General features: G+C 43.6%; 1 protein-coding gene across 1 annotated transcript in view; it reads left to right on the top strand.

The window, feature by feature from the left end:
* Positions 1-23971, top strand: part of AFF1 (AF4/FMR2 family member 1) — a 101533-nt gene that overhangs the window by 62619 nt on the left and 14943 nt on the right. The window contains 10 exon segments of the mRNA XM_035896832.1: positions 5236-5280; positions 7917-8003; positions 8748-8784; positions 9155-9206; positions 14166-14220; positions 14352-14389; positions 15881-15958; positions 15960-16032; positions 18699-19616; positions 22347-22441. Coding sequence (XP_035752725.1) covers positions 5236-5280; positions 7917-8003; positions 8748-8784; positions 9155-9206; positions 14166-14220; positions 14352-14389; positions 15881-15958; positions 15960-16032; positions 18699-19616; positions 22347-22441 — 1478 coding nt within the window.

Genomic DNA, 23971 nt, shown 5'->3' with positions numbered 1-23971 from the left:
TGCCTGTGTCAGCAGAAAAAGAGCACAGCAGCAGGGGGGTTGATGCTGTCCCTGTCCTGTGTTACTCCCTGGCTGGGGCACCACACCGCTTCTGCTTGACAGTTGCGTGTCTCATGGCCAGTGGGGCATCTTATTTGTCTACCAGGTGGTTCTTCAAGCAGTTTAGTCTCATTTGGGGTCATTCTTGTTATCCCAGTTTCCTCCTGCATCTCTCTTTTGTCTTAACAGAGCTGTTAAGAGGCTTGGGGCATGAGCAGAGCTTTGTGCTCATTCAGGTGCGTGGTTTTTTGGAATTGCTCGTGAAGAGAGGACTTGGAGGTATTTCTGACAGTTCCATCACACAGTTGCTATGCAGCTTGAATTGAATGCCTGTGCAGATTTGAAATTGTTTTCTAAATTAAGAGCTCCTCCTCTTCTTTTGCAAGTATGTGCACCTGTGTATTTTTGCAAGCCTGTTGTAATAAAGGCAGAGTAGTTCCTCATGTAACTCCTACGGCTTCTTATGTTTGTGTAGGTGCTTGAAATTCTATTGGCCTGTTATGTTGAACCAAAAGGTTTGAGTGAAGTCCTTTTCAGACAACTTCAGCTATACTTAACAGTACTTCAGGCATATTGCCTTGTAGCACTGTCTTTTGATAAGGTTAAGATGATACATCTTTGCAAAATGTTCCTTGGCCTTCATCAGCCAGTTGTGCAGGTTGGTGAATGTATATATTGCAAAAATAATAAAAAGGAGAGAATATGGCAGAGTGTCACCATTTTAATAATGTGTTGCTTGTTCTTTAGTAACCGAGAGAGGCTTAAAAGTCATATTAATGGTAGTCCAGATTCTGCTCCCATCATATGTTATCACATAAGTATAATTTTGAATTTGTCCCTTAAATTGTTGGTCACGTAACAGGCATGTACCATATTAAACAGGCTGTGTCTAGCTGTTCCCTGGGATTTTTGTGGATAAGCACTGCCAATTACAGAGGTGGCAGTTTCTTCTGCCTGCTCTTTTAAAGTAGTTTTCTTTCTTTCCGAGCAAGATTTCTTTCCAGGTTACATCCATTTATTTAACCTCTCCAGAGCCTGTGGGTCAGCATCACTGATGTGAGTAGCCGCTTGCGGCTGGACATGTGCGGCTGGCTTTGGCAGTGCCTTCTGCTGGGGGAGATGGTAAATGGAGAAGCATGCTGCCCTGCAGACCTTTTTGGAGGCTGCAAGATCACTGGGAGTTGGGCCTTCACTGGAGCAAAACCAGACTTTTTGGAACACAAATTAGTATTATTGCTGAGGGGGGTGACTATTATTGAACCATAAAATCATAGAATGTTTTGGGTTGGAAGGGACCCCTAGAGATCATCTAGTCCAACCCCCAGTTGAAGCACAGCATCAGTTTGGATGGGGACATTGGCATTAAAAGCAAAACCAAAACAAAAACCCAGTGATGCAATGGTTCTGGATGTGCCGTGATTGTGCTTGATCTCGGCCATCAAAGCGTTTTGTGAGTGGCACTTGGAGGCGTCTGCGTCATTCCCAAACTTGCAGCGACTATGAATGTGGCATGAGGAAATCCGAGCTGGAGATTGTGCAGATGTCAGTGTCAAATATGCGTAGGGCTTAAATCGAGTTGTCTGTGGGGAGCATGTTGAGGTGTTTGCCGTAAAGGCTGTGAAACTGCTAGTGGGGATAGACAGCAACATGTACTATTTGGTCTTCCACACCCACAGTCCTCAGTGGAGCTGATTTCATTTCAGTGATTTCTTTGGCTTTAGGGCTTTTTTAACGCTTCTTCAAGCAACATTGTATTTCTCCTTTTTTGCTAAACTCTTCTCTTAAAACTGGCAAGGGCAGCTCTTGCTGCTGGGTGGTAATTGTTGTTGAATGGTAGTTTACAGACTGAAACACAGCGATGCGTAGCTTTGTGAAATCTGAGAAGTCCTCGGAGACTTCCAGCTGGGACGGAAGGAAAGGGTGCCCATCTGCCCGCTCCAGGGGCACAGGGACTGCGACGGGCCGCAGCCTCGCACTAGAAATGACAGTTGCAGCCCTACCTGAGAGACAGGATTCCCTGGTGCAGTCAAATGGCTCTGACCAGTTTTGTTGTAGTTTTGGCATTGAAAATAAATGTTCTGTGCCTGTCCTGAACAGTCTGTGGTTTTAATCTCCAGAGCAAATGTTACACCATGTATTTCATACAGGCGTTGCAAGTCCATTTGTGGGCAACAGTTTTGTTTGCCTGTTGCACATTTTACTGCTGGTGAAAGGTTGCACATCTTACTGCTGGTGAAAGTGTTGTTTAGTTTTTCAGTCTTAGGGTGCAGCAGGATAGCAGAACAGAGACAGAAGATGCCTGAAAACCTATGCTCTTTAGGGAGAGTCTCCATCAAGGGCATGGATCTCCTAGCATGTCCTAATGTAGTGGCTCTGGGAGTAAGCTGCTAGCCAAAGATGAAAGCCATCTTGAGCATCCCTGATACCTTATGTTCTATGTCTCCAGAGCCGCACATATTTTGGGGGCACATACTTAAACCTTGTGTCTTAAAAAAACAAAAATAGAGGTCCTTGCACTGCCGATGCAGACTTCTGCAGTACTTGTTCAGTGTTGTGTGTTTGCTTTCCTTTAAGTTTTGTGCCACAAAAAGGAAAGTGGTTTCTGCTAAGCCACTGGACCTGTGAAGAACAGCAGTCACTGAACAGTGCCCTTCTGGGTTATGATAAATCCTCCTGATAATTGCACTATAAATACTCATTGTATGTAAACCTGTAACGATTTCAAAGCCTCTTCAGGCTTATCTGAAAGAACTTCACGAAGGCATGTGAGTTGTTTGGCAAGGATAAGAGAGGTCCAAACTGGCTGTTGCAGATATTCTCTGATTCTCAGGTTAATTAAATTCCACTTTTGTCATCAGTTATCACCTCATAAAACTTAAGTTTCTGGAATGGGAGAAGCAAACTGATTTTGATTTGTTGCAATGGATCCATTGTAGAGAGAGGTTTTGTATACTTAGTCCAGGCAGGATCTTGATTCCTTATCTGTTTTGTGGGAAGGGTTTTTACTATGGTGCTCTCATGGGATATCATCTCAGGAGCTTTTTGAAGCAATCTGCTAATTGAGTGCTGCTTTTCTATACAAGAAGATACAAGTTTCTGTGTCCACTGTTCACCAGTTACTAAATTAAGAAGTAAGTAAATTAGGTGGTTGAACTTGCTGGGAAGAAACTGAGGAAAAGAGGGACCCCTTTTTGGCACCATGAGTTATGAAGCATCCCGATCTCTTGCCACATGGTGGAAGTTGCCTGCTGTTTGCTCTCCCTCTCCCCTCCTGCCTTCTGTGGTTGCTTCTGCAAGCCGTGCTAGATCCCAGCCCCTTGCGTGACTCATCTGGCCGTGCCTCCATTCGTGTCAGGGTGAGTGAGGTCAGAAGCAGCTACCCATGTGTGATTTTCTGAAGAAAAGTAAAATCTTTTGTCAAATGAACACTGCCTCGATGAGAGTTTTATGTAGACACAGACAAATGAGGTTGCAGGCAAAAGAGATTCCTCATCTCCTCCCTCCAACATAAATAGTGCAGCATATGGGAAACAGATGAGTGACCTTTCTGTGGAAAGTGCTAAGGACGCTGCTTTTTGACTTTATTATAAAGTGTTTGCTAGCTTTGCTGTTTACCTTGTTCTGTGGAAGATCCTACTGATCAGGCACTGTAGCTCACTGCCCTCTTCCCTTTAACACGAGGAATGTTTTCCTGGCCTTTCCTTTTCAGCAATTACACCAGTTGCTGGACATTGAATCTCTTGTTCATAGGCAAGAAGCTGGTCTTGGGTGCACGTTACTCGTTATAACTACTCAGCTCTATGGCAGTTTTTCGTTTCAGTTTCCTTTAAACGGTATCAGATAGGAAAGGATGTGTAAATGACAGTAGTTTCAAAACATGTGCCTTGCTAGTAGATGAGAAGCTGATCTGTTGAAGTGAAGTGGTGTTCCCCATGGCTAGGCAGTGGGTTGGTGTGTGGAAATAGCACAGGTCCTGCCACGGAGCATCCCCAGCAGCTGGTGCTGCCGGTGCACAGCCCAGGCACGGGGCAGGTGGGCTCCATCAGGGGGCATCACCGCTCGCCCTAGCTGTGTGGTTACCCTCATCCCCACGCGCCTGGGGAGCAGGAGGCATTCTCTGCGCTTGTCTTAGCCCCTGCCTTGCCCAGCAGTACCCATGCTGCCAATGTGTGCTGTCATGTGTGTGCAGGGGGCTGTCCTGCCAGGAGCCGCTAAGTGGTTTTGCTGATACATTAAAAGCAGATTTATGCGTTTGCACAAGCTGCAACGTCTGCTCTTTGTTATATAACTGGCAAATATTAGCATTGCTTGTGCTTTGTATTCTTCCCCGGTGCTCCGTCATGTCTGGGCTCATGAGCCTGGTTGAAGGCAGCTGCAGGCGCTGCTGCAGCTGTTTCCCGGTCCCCTTCAGGTGGCATTGGTGGAGTGCCAGGGCACCACCAGGGAGCTAGCCTCCCTTCAGATGCCCTCATCACGCTTGCGTTGGGGAGCTCCAGGCCCTGCCAGGGGGGCATGTGGTGGTCACTGCCTGGGCTCCAGCAAAACAGGTGGGGAAGGGACAGGGGCAGTCCCTCCATCCAGGTCATTTGCAGGCTTTTCCAGAAATCACCATGTTACTCCTACCTGGCAGCACACTCAAGGTTTTATTCTGAACTGCACAAATCACAGTTGTATTGCTTTTCTGATTTTTAATGGCAGTTGATGTTCCCATGAGTCCAAGAGCTGGCATTCAAGGGCCTGGTGCATGATTCCTCCAGTTACAACCACTTCTACTTTGCCTTCTCCAAGTTTAGGGCTTTATTCTGGCATCTTTTTCTGCTGAGTGCGCATGGGTGTGTCGAATAACACAAGTTGTGAAACGAGGAATCCTGCCAGCTGAACAAGCACCATTGTTTAATGAGCTGTTTCTCTTTATGTGAATTCCTCAAGAGATGCTGTTTGGAGACACTTTCCTTCTTTCTCATCATTCTTAGAATACATCTTCTAAAGGCTTGAAAACAACAGGCTTTGCAGAAGTGCATTATTAACTGCCCTTCTGATGGGGCTTTTAATTCTTACTAGCATTTTACTATTAATGGACTTTAATGAAATTTATAGAACCGTTGGTAAGCAAATGTTTGATGAATGCATGTTTGTCTCACGAAAGTTGGTAAAAACAAAACAAACTCATGCTGCTTCCCTCTTTTTTTGTTGTAGCAAACCTTCCCCAGTGATGTCCACTCCATTGAAGAAATTTTGAAGGTAGGTGCTCCTAAATAATAGATCTCTGTGTTTGCTTGTATTTTGCATGCATTAAAGTAGTGCGTGGGGAAAAAATACCACTCTGCTTCTGTTCTGTTAGAGGATGATGCAGTTACTAAAAGTGTGTTTTGGGGTAACACTGTGGAGAAGAAAAGATAAAAGTTAGCTTCCAATACAGCTGGAGTTGTAAGACCAGTCCTTCTGTTAGTATGTAAGTGTAACACAATCTGGTGCAGTCCAAGAGCAAGACTGAGAAGTCATCCGAAACAGAGAGCGGCTCCTTCATCAAATCAGGGAGTTGCCATTACTGAGCACCCTTCCTCCGAAGGTGCTGGACACTCTGCCTCCTGTCCGTGCTGTCAGCCCCAGCAGCATGGCCCTGAACCGGAGCATGCACCTGCATCCTTCCCACCCGCCTGCACATGGCACTGCTGCTGGGCTGCTTCTCCATCATGGTAATTCTAGTCCATTCGTGCAAAGCTAAGCCAGCTCTGATGCAAAACTGTCTCTGTAACCTTGTGTCAGAGCTGGCTCTGTGAGCAGTGCACGGGCTCCCAGTAGCTGGGTCTGTGTCACCCATTCACTGTGCACGGTGGGAAAATGCACTGCGATCTGCATGCTGATTGATACTGAGAACACAGTTCCTTGATGTCAGATATTATTCTGAGACACTGAAGTCCTAATGGAGGTGTTTGATTTCTGTGATTCGCTTCCCCTCACTGTTGCTTCAGGTTGCAAAATCCTGATGCCTTTATGGCTCTCAAGAAGCTGTTGCTGGCGCAGCATTTTATCTGAAAGGTTGTGCACAGGCGCTCACTAGCTGCTGTGGGCTGGTTGGTGCTGCAGTGCAAGTTCTCCGCCTGGAAGTACTGCATCCTTTCGTGTTTCACGACACATCCTGTTTTCTTGCCTGTTAGTAATACATAACACTGTTTTTGTAGCAGCCACAGGGAAGCATGTACAAATACATGAAGAGGTGTAGTGGAGTTTATCATCTATTGAAAGATTACACAACTAGTGAGTGAAGTGAGAAATGAACTGACCAGTGGGAGGGGAGAAGAGAGAAAGGCAAGGGTGGTAACAATGTGACCCAGGTTAGTTGTGGGCTGCTTCTAGTTCTTGCACAGAAACCCCTGTAGGTTGCTGTGATCCCTGCTAATAGAGCCAAAGGTAGCAGTGTGATTTCAGTCCCTGTAAATCTTGGCATTTCTTGTTATTCCTAATAGATAAGAAACTAGGGACACTTCTGAACTTTCATATTTGTGCCTAGATGAAAAAATAGCATTTGTAAATTACGACACAGTAGCGATTTTTACACTTCAGTCTATTTGGTGCCAAAAGAACAAAAAAGTACTATGTACTGACATGTTCCTCATTAATTACTGTCAAGCCCCTGAGCAAACTGCGTGTGGTGCATGCTCGTCATGAGATGCATTCAGCATGAACATAATTCCTAACTTTCTGAACTGAGCAAAGTGCCAGTATTGTGTTACTCTGTGTGCTGCTTTCTTCAGGAGGTTGGCAGGGAAGAGTGGTGATGCCAGCCGCTCTGGGTGGGGATGGTGAGTGCACACCTTGAGTACAGAGGTGATGTTGGGCTGGGGGGGGCGGGGGGGGGGCTGGAAATCCTGAGATAACTGTTCCTGGAAAGACAGTGAGGGTAGCAGACTATATGAATTCACTTTCTTCTTGGAGTGACTGTTATGCTCCTCAGGAATTAAAACTTGAGGGTCAGGAGCCAAGAAAAGTCTGTCTGGTGTGATTTCAGCAAGGTGGTTCTGAATTTCTGAGTCCTAACTTGCCCAAAGGCCTCATCTAGATTAACCCCCATTAACGTATTTTAGCATATGTTCGAGACAAAGATCCCTGTCTGTGCTAGGCTTTTCACGTGTGTTCCTTGCACTGCAAGACAGGGCTTTAGCATGCTTGCCTGGGCCCAGCTGTGGTGCCAGCAGAGGCAGCTGGACGTTGATCTCACCTTCCCATGGCCATGGTGGTTGTGCTCTGCTTTCACCCGGACCATGGCTGAGCCCAAGAAGCTGGGCTCATCACCTGGTAATGATGGTGGTTGAGGGTAAGGGCAGGGGAACAGGGCAGAAGGACATCGTGAGGTCTCTTTCTTCGGTTTGAAACCACATCCTGGAGCTCTGCATCGAAGACGTCTCGGCCGGTCAGAGCAAAAGCCAGTGTTTCAGGCAGAATAGCATGGGGAGCAGCTGGCAGTCAGAGCTCTCTGGCTGACCTCCTCCAGTTATGAAAAGCCTTTTTGGAGTGTTGTTGCTGCGAGAGAATATAAGGACTTCCATAATAGGAAAGTCCTGTGCTTTGAAAAACCCCAGAACTACTCATATCCAGGTTTTATTTACTTTTCCCCTTATTAACTGTGATAGCTCTGAGGCCAAGGCCTAATCCTGCAAACACAGTAAGTACTTAACTCTCCACAAGCTTCACTGAGATTGCTGTGGACTGGCTGCTGTGCTCAAAGGAGGGTTTCTTGCTGTGGTACTGTTGCTTGGGTTTACAATTGGGTCGACAAGGATTTTTTTCGTAGATCCATATGAATCTCTTAAGCATAAAACTTCACCTGCATGTATCAGCAAAAATACTGTAAGCTGCTTCTCTCAATCTCTTTCCAGGAAATGACCCACTCATGGCCACCTCCCCTGACAGCTATTCATACGCCTAGTACAGCAGAGCCTTCCAAATTTCCATTCCCAACAAAGGTAAAACACTCTCTTTTTGCCAGGGCTTTTGATAAATCAGAAGAGAGCTTTCTGGCTCTTGTGTGTGTTTTCATCTGATTTTGTCCCCCTTTCATAGCTAAAGGCTGTTAGGAGAGATTATCTTTGGAAGAAGTCAGATAAATTAAAGCACAATGGATCTCAGGTTGTATAACGGCTGCTTGCAATGCATCATTTACTGAGAATTAGATCAGATTGTGCTTCTGAGTAATTGTTTTTGAGTGGGCTATGTGGTAGTGTAATTATCTTTCCTCTTTTTTTTTAAGCAAGCTTTGTATTTTTAGAGTTGTAAGATATCAATGACTTACACATTTGTTATAATCGTGGACTTCAAATGTGACTGCTTTTCAGAAACTTTTTAAGCATCTCATCTCTGTTGCAGCACAAAAGCCATTTTATCTTTATTGTCAACAAAAATATATGCTGTCTGTTAAACAAAAGTTTTTGGTAGCTCCTATAAAATTTCTTTAATATTTCTTAAAAAATGCACATACTACTAATGTGCTAGCAACACATTTTTGGTGGCAGCACATATAATTTCTGTCTGCACTAAGCTATATCAGGCCAGGTTAGACTATTGGACACTTCAAAGTCAACACAAGTCAAACAAGTTAGTCAGAATATTTATTACAGTAAGTAACGTGGGAAACAAATCATCAATACGCTACTATTAAGAGAGAGATGATTTATTTTATTCTCAATTTGCATTTTGTCTTTTCTTTCTAGGAATCACAGCATGTTGAATCTGTAGCACAGAATCAGAGTAAGTAGAAATCCAAAGAAAACACACAGTTATGTGTGTATGGGCAGATAGTTTTGTGTGTTGTGTGTTATATGTTGAGGAGAATATCAAATATTTACTTTGATTAAGGAGCACGATTTCCTGTGCTGCTTTGAACAGTGATGAATTTAGAAAATGCTTAAGAGACTGTATATATTCATTAGCTGGAAAGTAAGGCAGCAGTTCATCAGATGTTCTTTAGGAAACCCCATTTGGAGTGATGAATAATCTTAATGGCACACAATTACGTCTTGGAGGAAAGTGACTTTCTGATCTGATGCTCAGAGATCATAGGGTAAAATCCACTACGAGTGAGGCAAATAAAACCAACCAATTCATTTTTTATTTACAGAACAGTATGATGCACCTTCAAAAACGTTGCCTAGTTCTCAGCCAAGAACATCGTAAGTAACCAGACTCAGTTCCCATCTCTACTTTGCAGTTACTTAACCTGGTATGAATTAAAATTTGGTTTACATGATGATTCTGAAGATTAAGGTTTTATCAGTCTGATTTTTCTCAGAAAAGTTCAATGCAGGGAATATGCACCAACAGAAACATTCCTGTTTCATGATTATGATGACTGTGTAAAAAACAAAACAAAACAGAAAAAAAAAAATCCCAACTGTTAATGTACCAGATTGAAGGAGTTTTGCTCTTTTGATCTGTGGCTACTTAACATCTTGTCACACTTAGAGCTATTCAAACTACTAATAGTGTATTCAACTGACATAAATTATAAGGGATACAAACTGAATCTAATCTATTCTGCATATTGTTTTGAAGCCTGTGAGGGCTTGTAAAGCTACAACTACAAAAACTGTGAAAACTAGGGGTGAAATTTTAAAGCAATCGTATGGTATAACTTTCTGCAATTGCCCAAGGAAAAATTTTCTAAAAATGGTTGTCTTAATTTTATTTTTATTTAAAAACAAACAAACAAAACTTTCATGTGGATTTTATAAAAACCTCAATTTATATTCTAATAATGTTAGCTAGTCACAAAGTGGGGCAAAGATGAAACATCTACTTTTCTTTATATATTTTTTCTTTTCCCTACCATGTTATGTTTTCTTTTAGAAGAAAGCTGCTTAGAATTTGAGTCTAAGTGCAAGATGTTTATGCATAATCACTACAAAAGTTTTACAAGGCTAGGAAGGAGTGCCAACCAATAAATGAATTGTTCCAATAGAAAATTTTAAGTTGGTGGATAAAATAACTGGGTGCTGTCCTTGTAGGTGAAAGTGGTTATCTGTTAATTAGGTTAATTACAGAAATTGCTTGAAAGTAGTTTTGTGTGGGCTGATGTTAGTCTTTCAGGATTAACGTGATCAGATGGCAGCACTGATTGGTTCTGAGCCCTGAGTAACAAATAGAAATCTTTCCGTGTCTGGAAGGCTAAGGGGGGTCTGTGTGCAGGTCGATTGCTGAACCATTACATGCCTATCAGTTCATGTGATATATAAAGATCTCCTGTTACTCCATGATGTGTTGTTCCATGGAAGGCTGCAAACTACAGACTACAAAGCTTACTCCACTTGTTTTCCTTTTCCATACATACATAAAAAAACAAACAAAACTGGGCTAGTCACAAGTAAGAGGAAGAACATCTCTCCATCTTGGCTGAGACCATAGAATTTTGTACTCAAGATGTGTAAAACAACCCTTTTCATACTGTTCCAGCATTGTGCAGAGGAGCCCTCGCTAGTCAGGAGTGTGGGATAGTGTCTTGCTGAGCAGTTGACAACTACTTCATCCATTCTTTATTTTCCTCCTCCTCCTTCCAACCCCCATTTGCTCCTCCTGAGTGATTTCTGGAAATTTGCATTGCACTGTTAAAAATACTAGTTTCAACTGCTCCAGGTTCTGACTTCCTCCTCAGGTACCCTACAACTATCATCTTTATTTCCACTCTCTCAGCTGCTTGTAAAAATCCCTGTAGCACTTTAGTCAGTTGTCCAGGTGGCAGAAAGAGACTTCTACTGCAGACAAGAATCTGAAAATACTCCTTTCTTAGTCCAGAGGTCCAGAATCGTAAATTTGGCATGGTACATAGCTCTGTCCTTTGCTGACATTTCCTCTCTGCTCAGCATCCTTGCACACACTTGAGAGCCAGTGCTCATCTACTAGGGACATGTGTACCCGCAAGTAACAAAGGCAGTTGAAGCACGAGAAACAGGGTGGCTTAGGTTCATGTCCACAACAGACTCAGCAAAATTTGCCCAAGGACTTCCTCTACATATTTCCCTTGAACTGATGCAGCCCTTCTTTCTTGTTTTGTTTCTGTTTTCATTTGCACAACAGGGCTTGCTTTCTTTTCTGTTCAAAGCACGTGACTGTCTGAAAATTCAGCTGCCTAGAGTAGCTCGTGTTACAAAGTGTAGCTGGCTGAAAACAAACCGTGTTTGTGCTGGTTAATTAGAGGTTGAAATCCCAGTGCATCTGTGTGCCCAAATTAAGCATTCAGCTTTACAGAGCATGCAAGGGTTTCTCAGATGGCTTTCATTCTTGAATACAACCCCGAAGTTAGCACCTGGCTGTGCTGGAATGGAAGTAGCCTTTCTTTTAAAAGGGAAGATGCCAAGCTCATTCTTGGTGATGCATCTTTAACCCGGCTGGCAGAGAGGGACCAGCCTGTGCTTTCACTGGGGTTGTTTGGCAAGTGATAGTAATTTTGGTGCTGCTTCTCTCACTAAAAGAGCTCTTTTTAAATAGCTTTACAGGGAGATTGATGGTGTCTATATAGGCTGCAAATGAACAGGTCCTGCAAATGAAAACTTGGCATCTATTAACTCCTGAGCCAATTAAAGCATTAAAATTATTAAAGCAGATTTATTTTCTTTAACTAGGCTATTTAACAATTTGTTGAAACCTTGTTTTGGGGAAACTGTCTTTGTCTGGCCTTGCAGAAGTATGACTCATTTAAGGTTTTAGTGTTCTTCCTTGATCCTAAATTGAACTTAAGTAGTTGCAACATTCTTCTATGCTGATGCATTTTATTTACCAGCAGCTCAGGTGAAAAAGACAGTACTTTTTGTTACAAACACTTAAATCAGATTTAAAAGAAGATCGAGGTAGTGTTTCCTTGCGTTATTCTCTTACCTCTAAAGGAAATGCATCTGTAGTCCATAATTCTTAAAGTAAAACAAAAAACCGAAAACATTTTCAGAACTTCTTATCATCCCTGGAAGTTTGTTCATTTTGAAGGACTATTTCCCCTAGGCGGTTGGAAAAAAAATAAGAATAATTCATTGAGATGCCAGTAGACATTGGGCCAAACTGTCCAGAAGTGTGGAGAGTGGCTGTATTGTTGCTATTCCTCTTTTTTCCTTTTTGTGCCTCAGTGGACTGTCAGTGAGCTTCGGCTCTAGCCCACATGTGAAGTTGGCGCATGCAGGATTGCTGCAGACTGTGTGCCGTTCGCTTTCTGTAGGAAATTCGGGAGCCTCATTTCCCAAGGTGGTGTCTCATAGTGCTTCACTTCAGTGTTTGCTCTAAAAGAAGAGGCAGGAGGTGATTTCCACCAAGAAGGTGTGTGAGGCAGTGGAGGCTGTGAGATGGAGGAGGATAGTCAACCGGGGAATGGCAAAGTCAAAATGCCTAAACAGAGAAAGCACATAGGTCTTCGAGTGTAATCGGAGAGGCCCCTTGTGGCACTGAGAGCCTCTTCTGCATCAGTGAGAGGTACTTGGGGACTGTGGGTCAGTACCTTTGCAGGAGGCATCACCTCTGCAGGAGGGGTTGGCTCTCTACTGGTAGACACAGGAGACCTTTGGGGTTCCTTCATGCTGTCCTGCTCTGTGGACAAGAGCAGATTTGTCACTTCTGGTTTGTGGAATTGTTGTTCATTGTGAGACCATGGCCAGCTTCAGCAGTAAACATGGTGCTATTTCAACGAAAGTATCTCCATGCATGTCAACTGCTTTGGTATGAGTGTAAAATAATTTGTCTAGTTAGTGGGAATCACCTTTTTATTCAAGATTTTTACTCCTCTTTTGTCATGGAATCATAAAAGCAAACTGCTCAGGGTCATTAGAGGTGACCCACAGAGCCATAAATCTTTTTCACTTTGTTCATAATTTGACATGATGGCTTGAAAGAGTGTGAAGGTTTGTGCAGTTTTGCTAACAAGAGTCAGGAACACTCTCCCCACTTTTCTAAGGTGACGTGGTTCACTGAGGATCTTTCATATTTGTTTTCTTGCTATAAGTTGTGTTGTCATGAAGGCTTTGAGGCATATTTTTCTTATTTGGGTATGAGAAGAATTTCTCACAGAGAGCCCTTAGTTTGAAGTGAGGTTGAAATAAACAGAGTTTTGACCCAATTGATTAAAATCCCTGTCTCAGTTCCCAACCTTTTAATCCCATTTTTGGAATCACACTTGCATAATTCTCTGGGTTGAGGAGTCTGTCTCAGCTAGTTTAAACATTTGAATCGCTATACTTTTGTGTAGCAAGAGTTTTGCCTGTCTGTTTTCCAACTCCTTTTGGGATGCCTGCATGATTGCCAAAGAGGAGGATAACAATTTGGGAGAACTTTGTGTGTCCCCCCCCAAATCCTTCCCCTCCAGCCTTTTGAGGACCTCAGTAATGCACTGAAATTGCAAGCAGTAGTTACCACCTGCAGGCAGAGGACTAAATTATGCTTTTGGAAGCATTTGCAGGCGGCCTGCTCTGTAGCAATAGTAAAACCGAGTTCACGCCCACTTGTAAACTACTTTGAGTATCTGAACTGCTCAATGTTACGGTTACCACTGAGATGTGCAGGAGCATGAAGTTCATTGTGTAGAGAAGAAATAGGAGATAGGCTTGACCTTGGCATTTACATACATTTGTGTGACAGGAGACTTCAGCAGCAAAAAGAGAACCCCTGTGACAGAAGAGCTGTTTGCAGCCCCTGAGAGCAGAGAGCGTGAACATGCACAGCTTTTGGTGCAAAGACGATGCTTTCTGCCCCTTGGGGAGCCGGCCCAGGCTAACAGCGTGCTAGTCTCTTGCTGTGCAAGGATCAGACTTCTTCCACCCCACCCTGCTGTGTTAGCATGCTAGGTAACCTTTGTTGAGGAGCATTCCCCTCACAGAACTTCGTATTTGTTGTCTGTAGATGGCAGCCAATGATACTGACCTCCATTGCAAAATGTCCTGAGATCAGTTGGAAAGCACAGTAAAATGCCTAGGCTGCGTATTACCATTTTATCATTCATTCAGGTAATGACAGTGTTTAGTAGATTGAGCATGCTGAATGTTCAAAAAGGATGTGGGAGGTTGGTTTGTTTTGGCAAGCACAACCCAAGTCTTTTTCAGTGTCTGCTGCTTGAAAATGTATCTGCCTTGGCTGATATTTATCTTCTGGTTGTCTTTCAGAATGCTCCAGGACGACCTGCAGCTCAGTGATAGTGAAGAGAGTGGTGACGACCAAGTCAGTTTTAGATGTTTTATACCCTAGGCACACAGACATCCCTTTAAATCATCACAACTTGTTGCGTTGTTCTGAGTTCCTTAAGCTAACATTTCCTTCCCCTCTCCTCTTTGTTTTTGTGAACAAAACAGGTTGTTGAAAAGCCACCTTCTTCACTTGCTCCTCTAAGGTACAGGTTTGTTCCCAAACTACTAGCTAGACCAAATACGGAGGAAAAACAAAACTACTTTTTCTGTGTGGGGTAGATGGGTTCCTGGTTTCTCTTGTAGATACAGGCTTTGGTTTCTAGCTGCCTGAAGCTACTATTGAAAATTGGCTTTATTTGTGTGGGGTTTTACGGAAAGCTCCAATTTTCTAATTGACAATTCTGTTGATTTGATTTCTACTGAAATTGATTATTCTGATGGATAATCCAGGCATGCTGGATTTTGCCTATGAACCAGAATTGTATTTCCCCAACTATTCCCTTCTTTTCTTCTCTTCCTCTCCACCAGTGTATATGTAGATCATACTGGAGCTAATGGGGTTTTCAGTTGTAGTAGTGATGGGTGAGGTGTGAGTCCAGTTTTAGTGCAGAAGGAAGCCCAAAACAGTCAAGTGGGTGAAGAACAGACAAGGGTTAGGTAGACTCATTGAGGTCATTTCAGTTCCTCCTGATAAGGCATCTGATTGTAAGCAGTTCCTGCCATGTATTGTTCGTCAGAAGCAATATTCAAGGTAGACTGAACAGCCATGTGCCAGCGTTAGAGGAAGAAAGGTGGAGAAGCCCAGATTTTTTTGTACAGGAGAGCACTGACATACATTTTTGGCTTGATGTCTGTATTCTTCAAGCACAGGGTAATGTGCTTGTACAAAGTTGGACTTGCAGAAGGGCACACCAGTTCTTGGCACGATCTTCGTCTCTGCAAGCTCTTGAAATAGAGTGTTCTCATGATATCAGTCTGGATCAGCCAGGAGCTTGCCTCCAAATCATACAAATGTGTTTATACTGCCATGGGAAACAGTTTTCAAGGAAAAAAAAAAAATCAACATTTTGACTTCGTAAGCCCATTTCGAAACAACAAGAAGCTGTGCATAAAAGTCATGGCTCTCCCTCAGTTCTATCCACTCCCATTCACAGTACTGGAGGAAAACACTTTTGAGCAGGGGAGGGTGTGGCCAAAAATGCTGCTGCTTGACATGGCTGTTAATGAAATGGTTACAGCACCTTGGCCAAGTAACGCAGATCTTGAAGAAGTGACAACTTAAGGTGGAGAATACAAAAAAGAGAAACTATCCTGGAATGTATGTTTCTGTCTTGTTAGCCTTTATTGGAAATTTTTCTTTCGAGAGTTTGGGCTTTCAGAAAAGCACTTGTCAGTTGTGGTTGTTTTTTAAACTTTGGTTGGCTAAATGCAGCTTCATATTGTAGCAGTGATGTCCTGCTTCTGTAGTTGTCCAGCTGGGCTGGAGTTGAAAGTTTTATTATTTGCAGAGGTTTTTTTATTCCAGTGCTTTATCTTTTGAATATGGCAATGGATTCCTTTGGCCTTCTCCCCTTTCCTCTCAGTGCCAAAACACAGGATTTCAGTTTTATTTTTGAATCCTGCCATGTCAATATAATAAGTAAGTAACTTTCCCCCATGCTGCTTTCTAATTTTATCTCATGGTGGCCTTGCAGTGCCCTACAATCCCAGCCCAAGAGTGTGGCATCAGCACATTCCAGCAGCCCGGAGTCAGGGAGCACCAGTGACTCAGAATTCCGACACAGAGGCAGAGAGCAACTCGAGTGACAGTGAAGCAAACGACCCTCCGAGAGCGTCAGCGCCTGAGGTGAATGTAAATAAAATGTAGGGGCTGCTCAATACAGCCTCTGGCCTCAGTTTCTCTGCTGTTTGAATGCAAGCAGGACAGGAGACCTGAAATACTGTCATCGTTCAGGTGTCCCCTTGACAATTTTGCTGCATCATCAGACTTTTCTTGCCCTTTGCTTCCCTTCTAGACTTTGTCAATTAAATAACCCTTAGTAAAAGCATAATTAGACTTTTACATATATAACCTTGAGGTGTTCCCCCTTTTCCTCTGGCATCATTGTCTGGCATCCTTCTGGAGGAATTAGTGCCTTCACTGGCAAGACACAAGCAAGGCACGGATGAGAAGCACAGCTTTTCTGGGGTGTTCAGGGCCCATGCAGCTTTTCTGGGTGCCAAGGCTACAGGCTGCTTCAGGGTGAGACCCTGGTACGTTAAGAGGAGCCAGTGCTTCCCTGCACCTCCTGTGCATGAGTGGCAGATTCAGCTTCTCCCAGATCGCAGCTGAAGTGATCAGACCTGCAGGAAGGGCTGGAATGTGCTTAGACTTGCTTCTGTTCAATTTGGCTAGGATAGTGCTGCACTGGCATTTCTGAGGCTTTTATTAGGAAAAGCAGACAAACAGAACTTTGTGCCTTAAAGTTTCATAATTGAGACTGTGCATTTTTTAAAAATGGGCTGCAGAAGTGCTCGTATCCCATGGTTTCAAACAGTTCCTCCAGCTTGCAAAGCATTCTCAGGCCAGTGGGAAGTGCATGGTTATATCCTATGGACCACAGCTGATGTAAAGCAATCCGCTGACAGTTTCGAGGTACTCTCACAAAACCCAGAAACCTTGTAATTTATTTCTCCCCCCTGCCCCAGCCCTAGCTTTCCTTTCTTTTACCTTAGAAACACATGAACAGGGGGAGAATTTTATGTGTGGAAAACAAGCTTTGAGAAGGCATGTCTTTTCATCTCACACTTTACCCTCCAGCAGTTCAGTTACAGACTTTGCCCTCTGCAATGTGGATGTCTTTGGAAGGAAACAGATGTCATACTTCCTCTCTTTTACTAAATCCTGCTTGGTTTGTCCTTAAGATTGTAAGACCCTTCTCACTCTAGTGAAGTCCTAGCTATTTGTCATTGACCATTTTATCCTTTTTTTATTCAGCAAACTGTTCATCCATAGTGCTCAAGGAGCAAGTTAGTGCACATGGCCCATTTGTTTATAGTCAGTTCTTCACATGCAAAAGCACAGACTTTAAGACCTATAGGCAATAGTTCCTTCTTTTTTTTTCTTTTCTTTTTTTTAAAGTCTCTTACTATCCTTTGTGTTTGGGAAAAGTCATGAAAACCTGTGTGATGGTGTAGATCACAAACATGATAACCAATGGTAGAAATACTAGAAAAGGATCAGAGTATGCCACTGTCTGATAGCTACCTACATTATAAACCAAAGTTTACTAAGATTTTGGCCATGTTTTTATATTGTTTGATGAAAAAAAAATGCTCTTCAGTGGCTAATAAGTTAAAATCCTAATGAAAATAAAGCAGATTTGTGTTATCTGAAAAGTATAATGGAATCTGTAGTTTAATTGTACTTAGAAACCCATGGTAAAACCAAACTGTTTTTTAAACCAGATTTCTAGATTGACTTACTCAAACACAGTTGAAGACATGTCTTGTTTATCCACGTGTTCTACAGCAAGTTGATTCTGGACAGAGAAGAAAATCAGGGCAGAAGGGGTTAATTAGTCTTGGAAAACCTTTCATGCACTAGGCTTTCCCTTTTCAGGGAAGAGTTGTGGCTCTTCTCAGAAGTGAGAGTTGTGACTGGGGAGAATCAATGAGGGTGGGAGTGTAGCTGTGCTCTGATGGTGCCCAGATAATGAGCTACACGTTTGAGTGATACTGACACATACGTTGCCCCAGAGAATCACACCCTGATTTGTAGCTTCTGTTGTCTGTTTTAGGGTTAGTTGGGTTTGCTTTTCTTGTAATTTGTCAGACTACTGTTAGATTAGGCAGGTCTAGTAGCAACCACATTATGTTATCAGACTGTGACTACAGAGGTCTTCAGACCTCAGTCATTGCTCATGTCTTGCTCGACCCAGAGGGTCAAGTGTTGGGTTGTGCAGGCAGAGGACTTGGAAGAGGCTGGATTTGCTGAGCTAGCCTTACGATTTCTTTCAATAAATGGTTTTCTTTTGATTAAACCACATGAGCCTGACAGCCTACCTGTCAGACTTCAATGAGATGTGATAGCTGGCACAGTTCCTCATCCATTTTGAAAGCAGTGCTGTGTGCAAATAACTTTCCAAAGCATGGCATGGACAGCACCTAATCTGTTATTACAGTTGCTGACTTTTTTATTTGTTGTTTGATTGTGCAACGATGTTGGTTAATGGCAAACCAAGATGAAGGTTTCATGTAGACTGGTGTCTTTCAGAGTGACAGATGGGGCTAGCAGAGATCCAGGAGTGCTGTGCAACACGTTTGACTAATTCTGTGCAAAACCGAGGTCTGTGTTTCTGAAGTAAATGTTGATGTGCACATGCTGGAGCATCCCCACTGTCTCAGTCTTTCACTTTCAAGCTCTTTTAACAGTGAGGGGAAATTTTACTGGGTTCTGGTAAGCTGTGCTAGGATGGAAATAGTCCATAAAGGCATCAATCTTGCATCCTTCATTTCTTTTTTTGTCTGCAGCCCGACCCACCGACTTCTAATAAGTGGCAGCTCGACAACTGGCTAACCAAGGTGAACCCACCAGCAGTACCAACAGAGAGTCTCAGCGAAATCACCCGTGAGGATGGATGTGAGGAGGGGAAGGAGCAGGGGCAGAGTGTCAACAGCAATTCCTCCCACCAGTGTGCCGAGCCATGGGAGCCTCATCACAAAAGCTCCAGCCAAGCGGCCAGGGCTCCTCAAGATGCTCATCTTCAGACCAAACGCAACTGCCAGAAGTCTCCTGTGTGTGCCAAGGAGCCCTCGCCCAGGCAGATTGTGGGTATCAAAAGGCCCAGCAAGGCCCCGGGGCACGAGGGGCCCAAGGGAAACTTGAAGGTGGAGAGTGACCCTGGTCCTTTTGAGGTCAGAGACCAGTCTTCCAGAGACAAGCCAAAAGTCAAAACGAAAGGGAAGCCAAAATCCAGTGACAGAAAAGACCTGAAGCCAGCACTGCAAGAGCCTCTGGAGAACAGAAAGCACAAGACCTCCCACCAGGCCAATGCTAAACCCCTCTTGGACCCCAAGCCCATGAGAGATGTTTTGCTTGGCAGCGCCCAGGAGCATCTCGCTCTCAGTCCCCTTCCTCAAGGCCAGGGCACAACCCCCACCAGGACTAACGACCACAGGCCTGCCGTCGTGGCCAGAGAGGATTTTCACAAGGAGAAACTTCCTTTGCCTATCAGGGAGAAGAAGTTGCTCTCGCCAGTGAGGGATTCCCCCTCCCCTCAGTCACTCATGGTGAAAATAGATCTCCCTCTCCTGTCAAGAGTCCCCCAGCCCCCCGGGAAAGGCAGTCACCAGAAGAGAGCAGAGGCCAAGGAACTCCCCGGTACAAGGAAGCAGGACCTGGAGAGGAAAACCACGGACACTCCTGACAAGTCCCTTCAAAAGAGGAAGGTGAGAGGTGGAGGCAGAGGTGGTTTTGTACAAGGACCAAGGTAGTGGTTGAAAAACCCAGGTGGAGAGTTCATTTCCACTTTGTAGGTTGGGAGTGGACCTGTTATGCTACTCCTATCAAGGTGTTAAAAACTTCTAAAGGGAATGTGTATCAAAACTGTCCACAGATGTTTGTTGTTGGTCACAAATTCCCTGCTGAGCAAATATAAAGCCCTGTAAACTGTCTTAACAAATGTTTGGGTATTTTAAAACATTTTTTGCTGTGTTTTCTTGAAATGCTAGTTTTCTCAGACAACAAAACCCCAGCCCTCTTATGTTGGAGGAGATTTTCAGCAGCAGGCTGTGTCAGCATGTGGCTGGCCAGCCCCCTTGTAGCATTTATGGGTTTCTCTGGCTTTCAACCCAAACTCAAACCTTTCAACCCAAAGGGCTTTGTAGGGCTGTGGTGCCCTCTCCCCCGGCAACGCCTTTAAAAGCAGCATGGTATCGGGAGGAGCTCCCCGACTGTGCAGCCATCTGTGCTATCCGTTTAATGTCTGCTGTGGGAGAGCACCTTGCCTGCAGCTTGGGGGAGTGCCCAGAGGGAGTACCGAACCAGGCCATCCCGGTCTGCAGTTTTTAGTTTTGTCCATGTACACACCTTCTGCTGCCTTTAGCCATGCAACCTCAGGCTGAGTAGTGTAGTCTTGTCCTGTGTGGAGTCGTTTATCTCCATGAAACAGTTGTGATTGCTTGCTTAGGCAAAGAGGAACAAATTCTGCAGGTGTGAACCGTGTTATTACTAGGGGTGATGGCAGCAGCCCTGTGCATTTTGCTTTTCCATAAATGCAGACTTTTAACTGAACCAGGTTCACTGATAGTAACAACCACCACTAAACTCTGCTTTGGATCTCAGCACTTGGATAAATATGTAGAAAACTTCTTCGTTTTTTTCTGGAGCTGCTGTGGTGCTAGCAGCAATGCTAATGCTTAAAAGATGCATGTGTCCAGTAAGGGACTTTCCAGAGACCCCTTTGCAGAGTCCTTCAGTGGTGCTTAGGGACATGGTTTGGTGGTGGACTTGACAGTGTAAAGTTTAAGGTTGAACTCGATGGCCTTAAAGGTCTTTTCCAACCTAAATGATTCGATGATCCTGTGATTCAGCTATGATAGTTGCTTTTTCTTGAATTGCAAGACAGCCCTTTAACTGAGGTGGTAGTTGCTCACAAGTGATTTTTGGAAAGCTAACTCCCAGAGGCGACTGTGAATATACTTCCAGCCAGCTGGTTTAGCTGCACAAAGAGTTGGCTGCAGGCCTTACGGTGCATGGGTATTCACTGTGGATATTTCAGTGCCTGTATACCTTTTTGATCCTCCTTACAGGGCAGGTGGCTTAGCATGTGTGGGTGAATAACCTTGGTTCCCGCCTGGGTTTCATTTAGTCTTGTCGCTTTCTGAACTTCCCATCATTGTGGGGGAGAACTGGGAAGAGCAGGGAAATGATGAAGAAACTTGAGAGACCCCGGCAGTCCCCCTCTTGCAGAGCAGCGGGAGAAAGGTAAACAGGCATTAAATCTGTCACTTCTCCTGTTGTCTCTCAAAGACCCCAGAGAGGAGCTTATTGATGTTAGGCTTGTCTTCCCTTGCAGTCTGAGTGCCTGACTGCAGGAAAACCCACCTCAGAGCCTTGCCATCAGTATTATGTCAGTGTGCATCAGTGTCCTTGGAGGCTCAGGCTTCAGTGCAGCCAGCTAGGTCAGGTACAGCCGTCAGACATCTTTTGCGGCAGTGTGGAGCTTGACCTGAGAAACAGTTTAAGGACATGATCTAGGTGCTGGAGCATTGCCCTGAGCACAGTGCCAGAGGTAGGCTCTGCGCTGAGCACGACCTACTGAGCTCCATCACAGTGACATAAACCTGGATGTACTCTTGGGAGAGAGACAGAAAGTCCTGGAATGCTTTTGGCTACCACCAGGCACACTGAGGGTAATGCTGACTGATAAGTGCACTTTCTTTTACATTTTTTTGGCTTGTAGCAAATTATTCTGAAGCTTTTCATTCAGGTGAACTCATTATTTGGAGGCTTTGTATTGTAAGATCTGTGGAGTGCAATTTAAAAGTTCCTTTATTTAATTTTTATTAAATTTAAAAGTTTACTACCTCTCTGCCTTAATGGTTCCTGCTCTTCTGGGGGACAATGGCAGCAATTTTAACTGGCTGTTTAAAATTTCACCTATATCAGATTCTTGTTAATAAAAACAAAACCCTTGCACATCTGGGGAGTCTGCGTGATCTAACTCTCCTGTGAATATAGTTTTTTTCCTTTCCTTTGATAAGGTGTATCACAAAACACAATTGCTTGGATTTCATTACTTTGCCAGGAGGAATCTGAATACATTTCTGTACGAGTCATACTGAATATGAGAAAAAAGCCCATCTAGAACAGATTAAATGCTTATTTTTTGTTTACTATTAGTAACAAGAGGTTTTTTTTTCAGTTCCATCCCCAACACTACAAAATAATTAATCTACCCAAGCAAAAGTTGATAAAATGTCATTTTAAGGATGCTTGTCAGTGAGCCTGAAATCTACACCCACTGTGCTCTGAGTTTCTTTGTTGGTTCCAATATCTTACCTTTTCTCTTTTTAACCAGAATCAATCAAATTTAGATGTGTTGTTCTGTGCTTTACATGAACTTTCAAAATCTGAGTTTTTTTTTTTTTTTTCTTTTTTTTCCCCCTTTCTGTTAGAGGGACGTGGAGGAGATTGATAGGAAGAAAATGAAATCAGAAAAAGAAACAAAATCATTGCAGTCTTCAGCTAACAAAGACTCCAATAAATTGAAGTGAGTATACAGTGGTAGGATAGCAGAAAGATGAATAAAACCGAGTCTTAAAAAGGTTCAGGTGAGGAATCATATCTCCTGTCCTTATACTTGTGAGTTTGCTTGTTATAATGTGCCTTCTGAAACTTAATCTGCTGCAGATTTGTCTTTACATCCTGGAACCAACCACATGGCTATGGGAATGTAAATTATTCAGCTTTTTATTTGTTACAGATGTGAAGTGATACTTGAGTGTCACCTATCTTCCTCTCCCTTCTTAATGGTGAGGATTATGGTTCTAATCATTCAAGCATAAGCTGATGGTTTAGTGGCTGGTTTTCCTCCCATGCTTGGTTTACATTACTGCAAAAGTGTTGAATGTTGTGGCATTTGTCCTGGTTTCTGACAGTTGAGATGGGAATGAAGACTTCACCATTTTTAACTTGTCCATCCTGCAGCTTATGTTGCTGCATGCTCTGATCCATACATTACACGTCACTCAAAAAATCTGTTTATGCTGCAAGGAATTTAATTGCTAGTTGTGCCCATCCTACTTTTCCTTCTAAGCTGGTAGGCAACCATTTGCACTGCTGTCTTTCAGCCCAGATGCAGGAAACAAATTTATGCAAAAAAATTATATGTTGTTTGAGTTGCAAACAGTGTGGTAGACTGCCTGCCTGTTGGGATGCAGGAGTTGTTTCCCCTTCTCCAAACTACAGTGGTGGTGATCTGTTAGCAGATGATTGCCCTGGATGACCTGGGAGGTGGCAGCTGTTCTGTAGGGAGCGGCATGTGCTTGTTCTGCATAGTAATTTAGGGGTTTCAGGGGATGGCAAGAGAACTTGCCATATAGTTGAAGATGTCCCTGCTCATTGCAGGGGGGATTGAACTATATGGACCTTTAAAGGCCCCTTCCAACCTCAAACTATTCTATGGGTATATTCTGTGATTCTAGATGAGTAAGACTTGAGAGTTCAAGTATCAGTTATATCTGCTTTCATGAGTGTCCTGGTTTCAGCTGGGACAGAGTTAATTTTCTTCCTAGTAGCTGGCATAGTGCTGTGTTTTGGATTTAGGATGAGAAGAATGTTGATAACACACAGATGGCTTAGTTGTTGCTAAGTAGGGCTTACACTGGTCAAGGACTTTTCAGCTTCCCCTGCTCTGCCAGGTGACCAAGAAGCTGGGAGGGGGCACAGCCAGGACAGCTGACCCCAGCTGGCCAAAGGGCTATTCCAGTTTGTGCTTTCACTTCATGGGAAGCAGCAGAAAGCTTTTTATCGGATTCATGATACTTTAATGCGTTTGAAGCTCTTAGTCTTTGTAAGGTGAGAAGATGATGTGAACACATTTCACACATGGAGGAAATGAGTTGCAGACAAATTTTGTTGCTTGCTCAGACTCCTGCTGCAGACGGGTGAAATAGCTGAAAGCATGGCCCAGAAGTTGTGACTCTCATTCCTGTGACTGAGCAATCATGTCCACAGCAAAGAGAGTTCTGGAAGCCTCTTGGGAAAGGATATTGTATGAAGTGTAACTGTATGTCCATAA

The sequence above is a fragment of the Egretta garzetta genome, unplaced genomic scaffold, assembly GCF_000687185.1.
Source record: "Egretta garzetta isolate BGI_Z169 unplaced genomic scaffold, ASM68718v1 scaffold856, whole genome shotgun sequence".
Classification (NCBI taxonomy): domain Eukaryota; kingdom Metazoa; phylum Chordata; class Aves; order Pelecaniformes; family Ardeidae; genus Egretta; species Egretta garzetta.
This window is presented reverse-complemented; position numbering and strand designations above follow the sequence as displayed.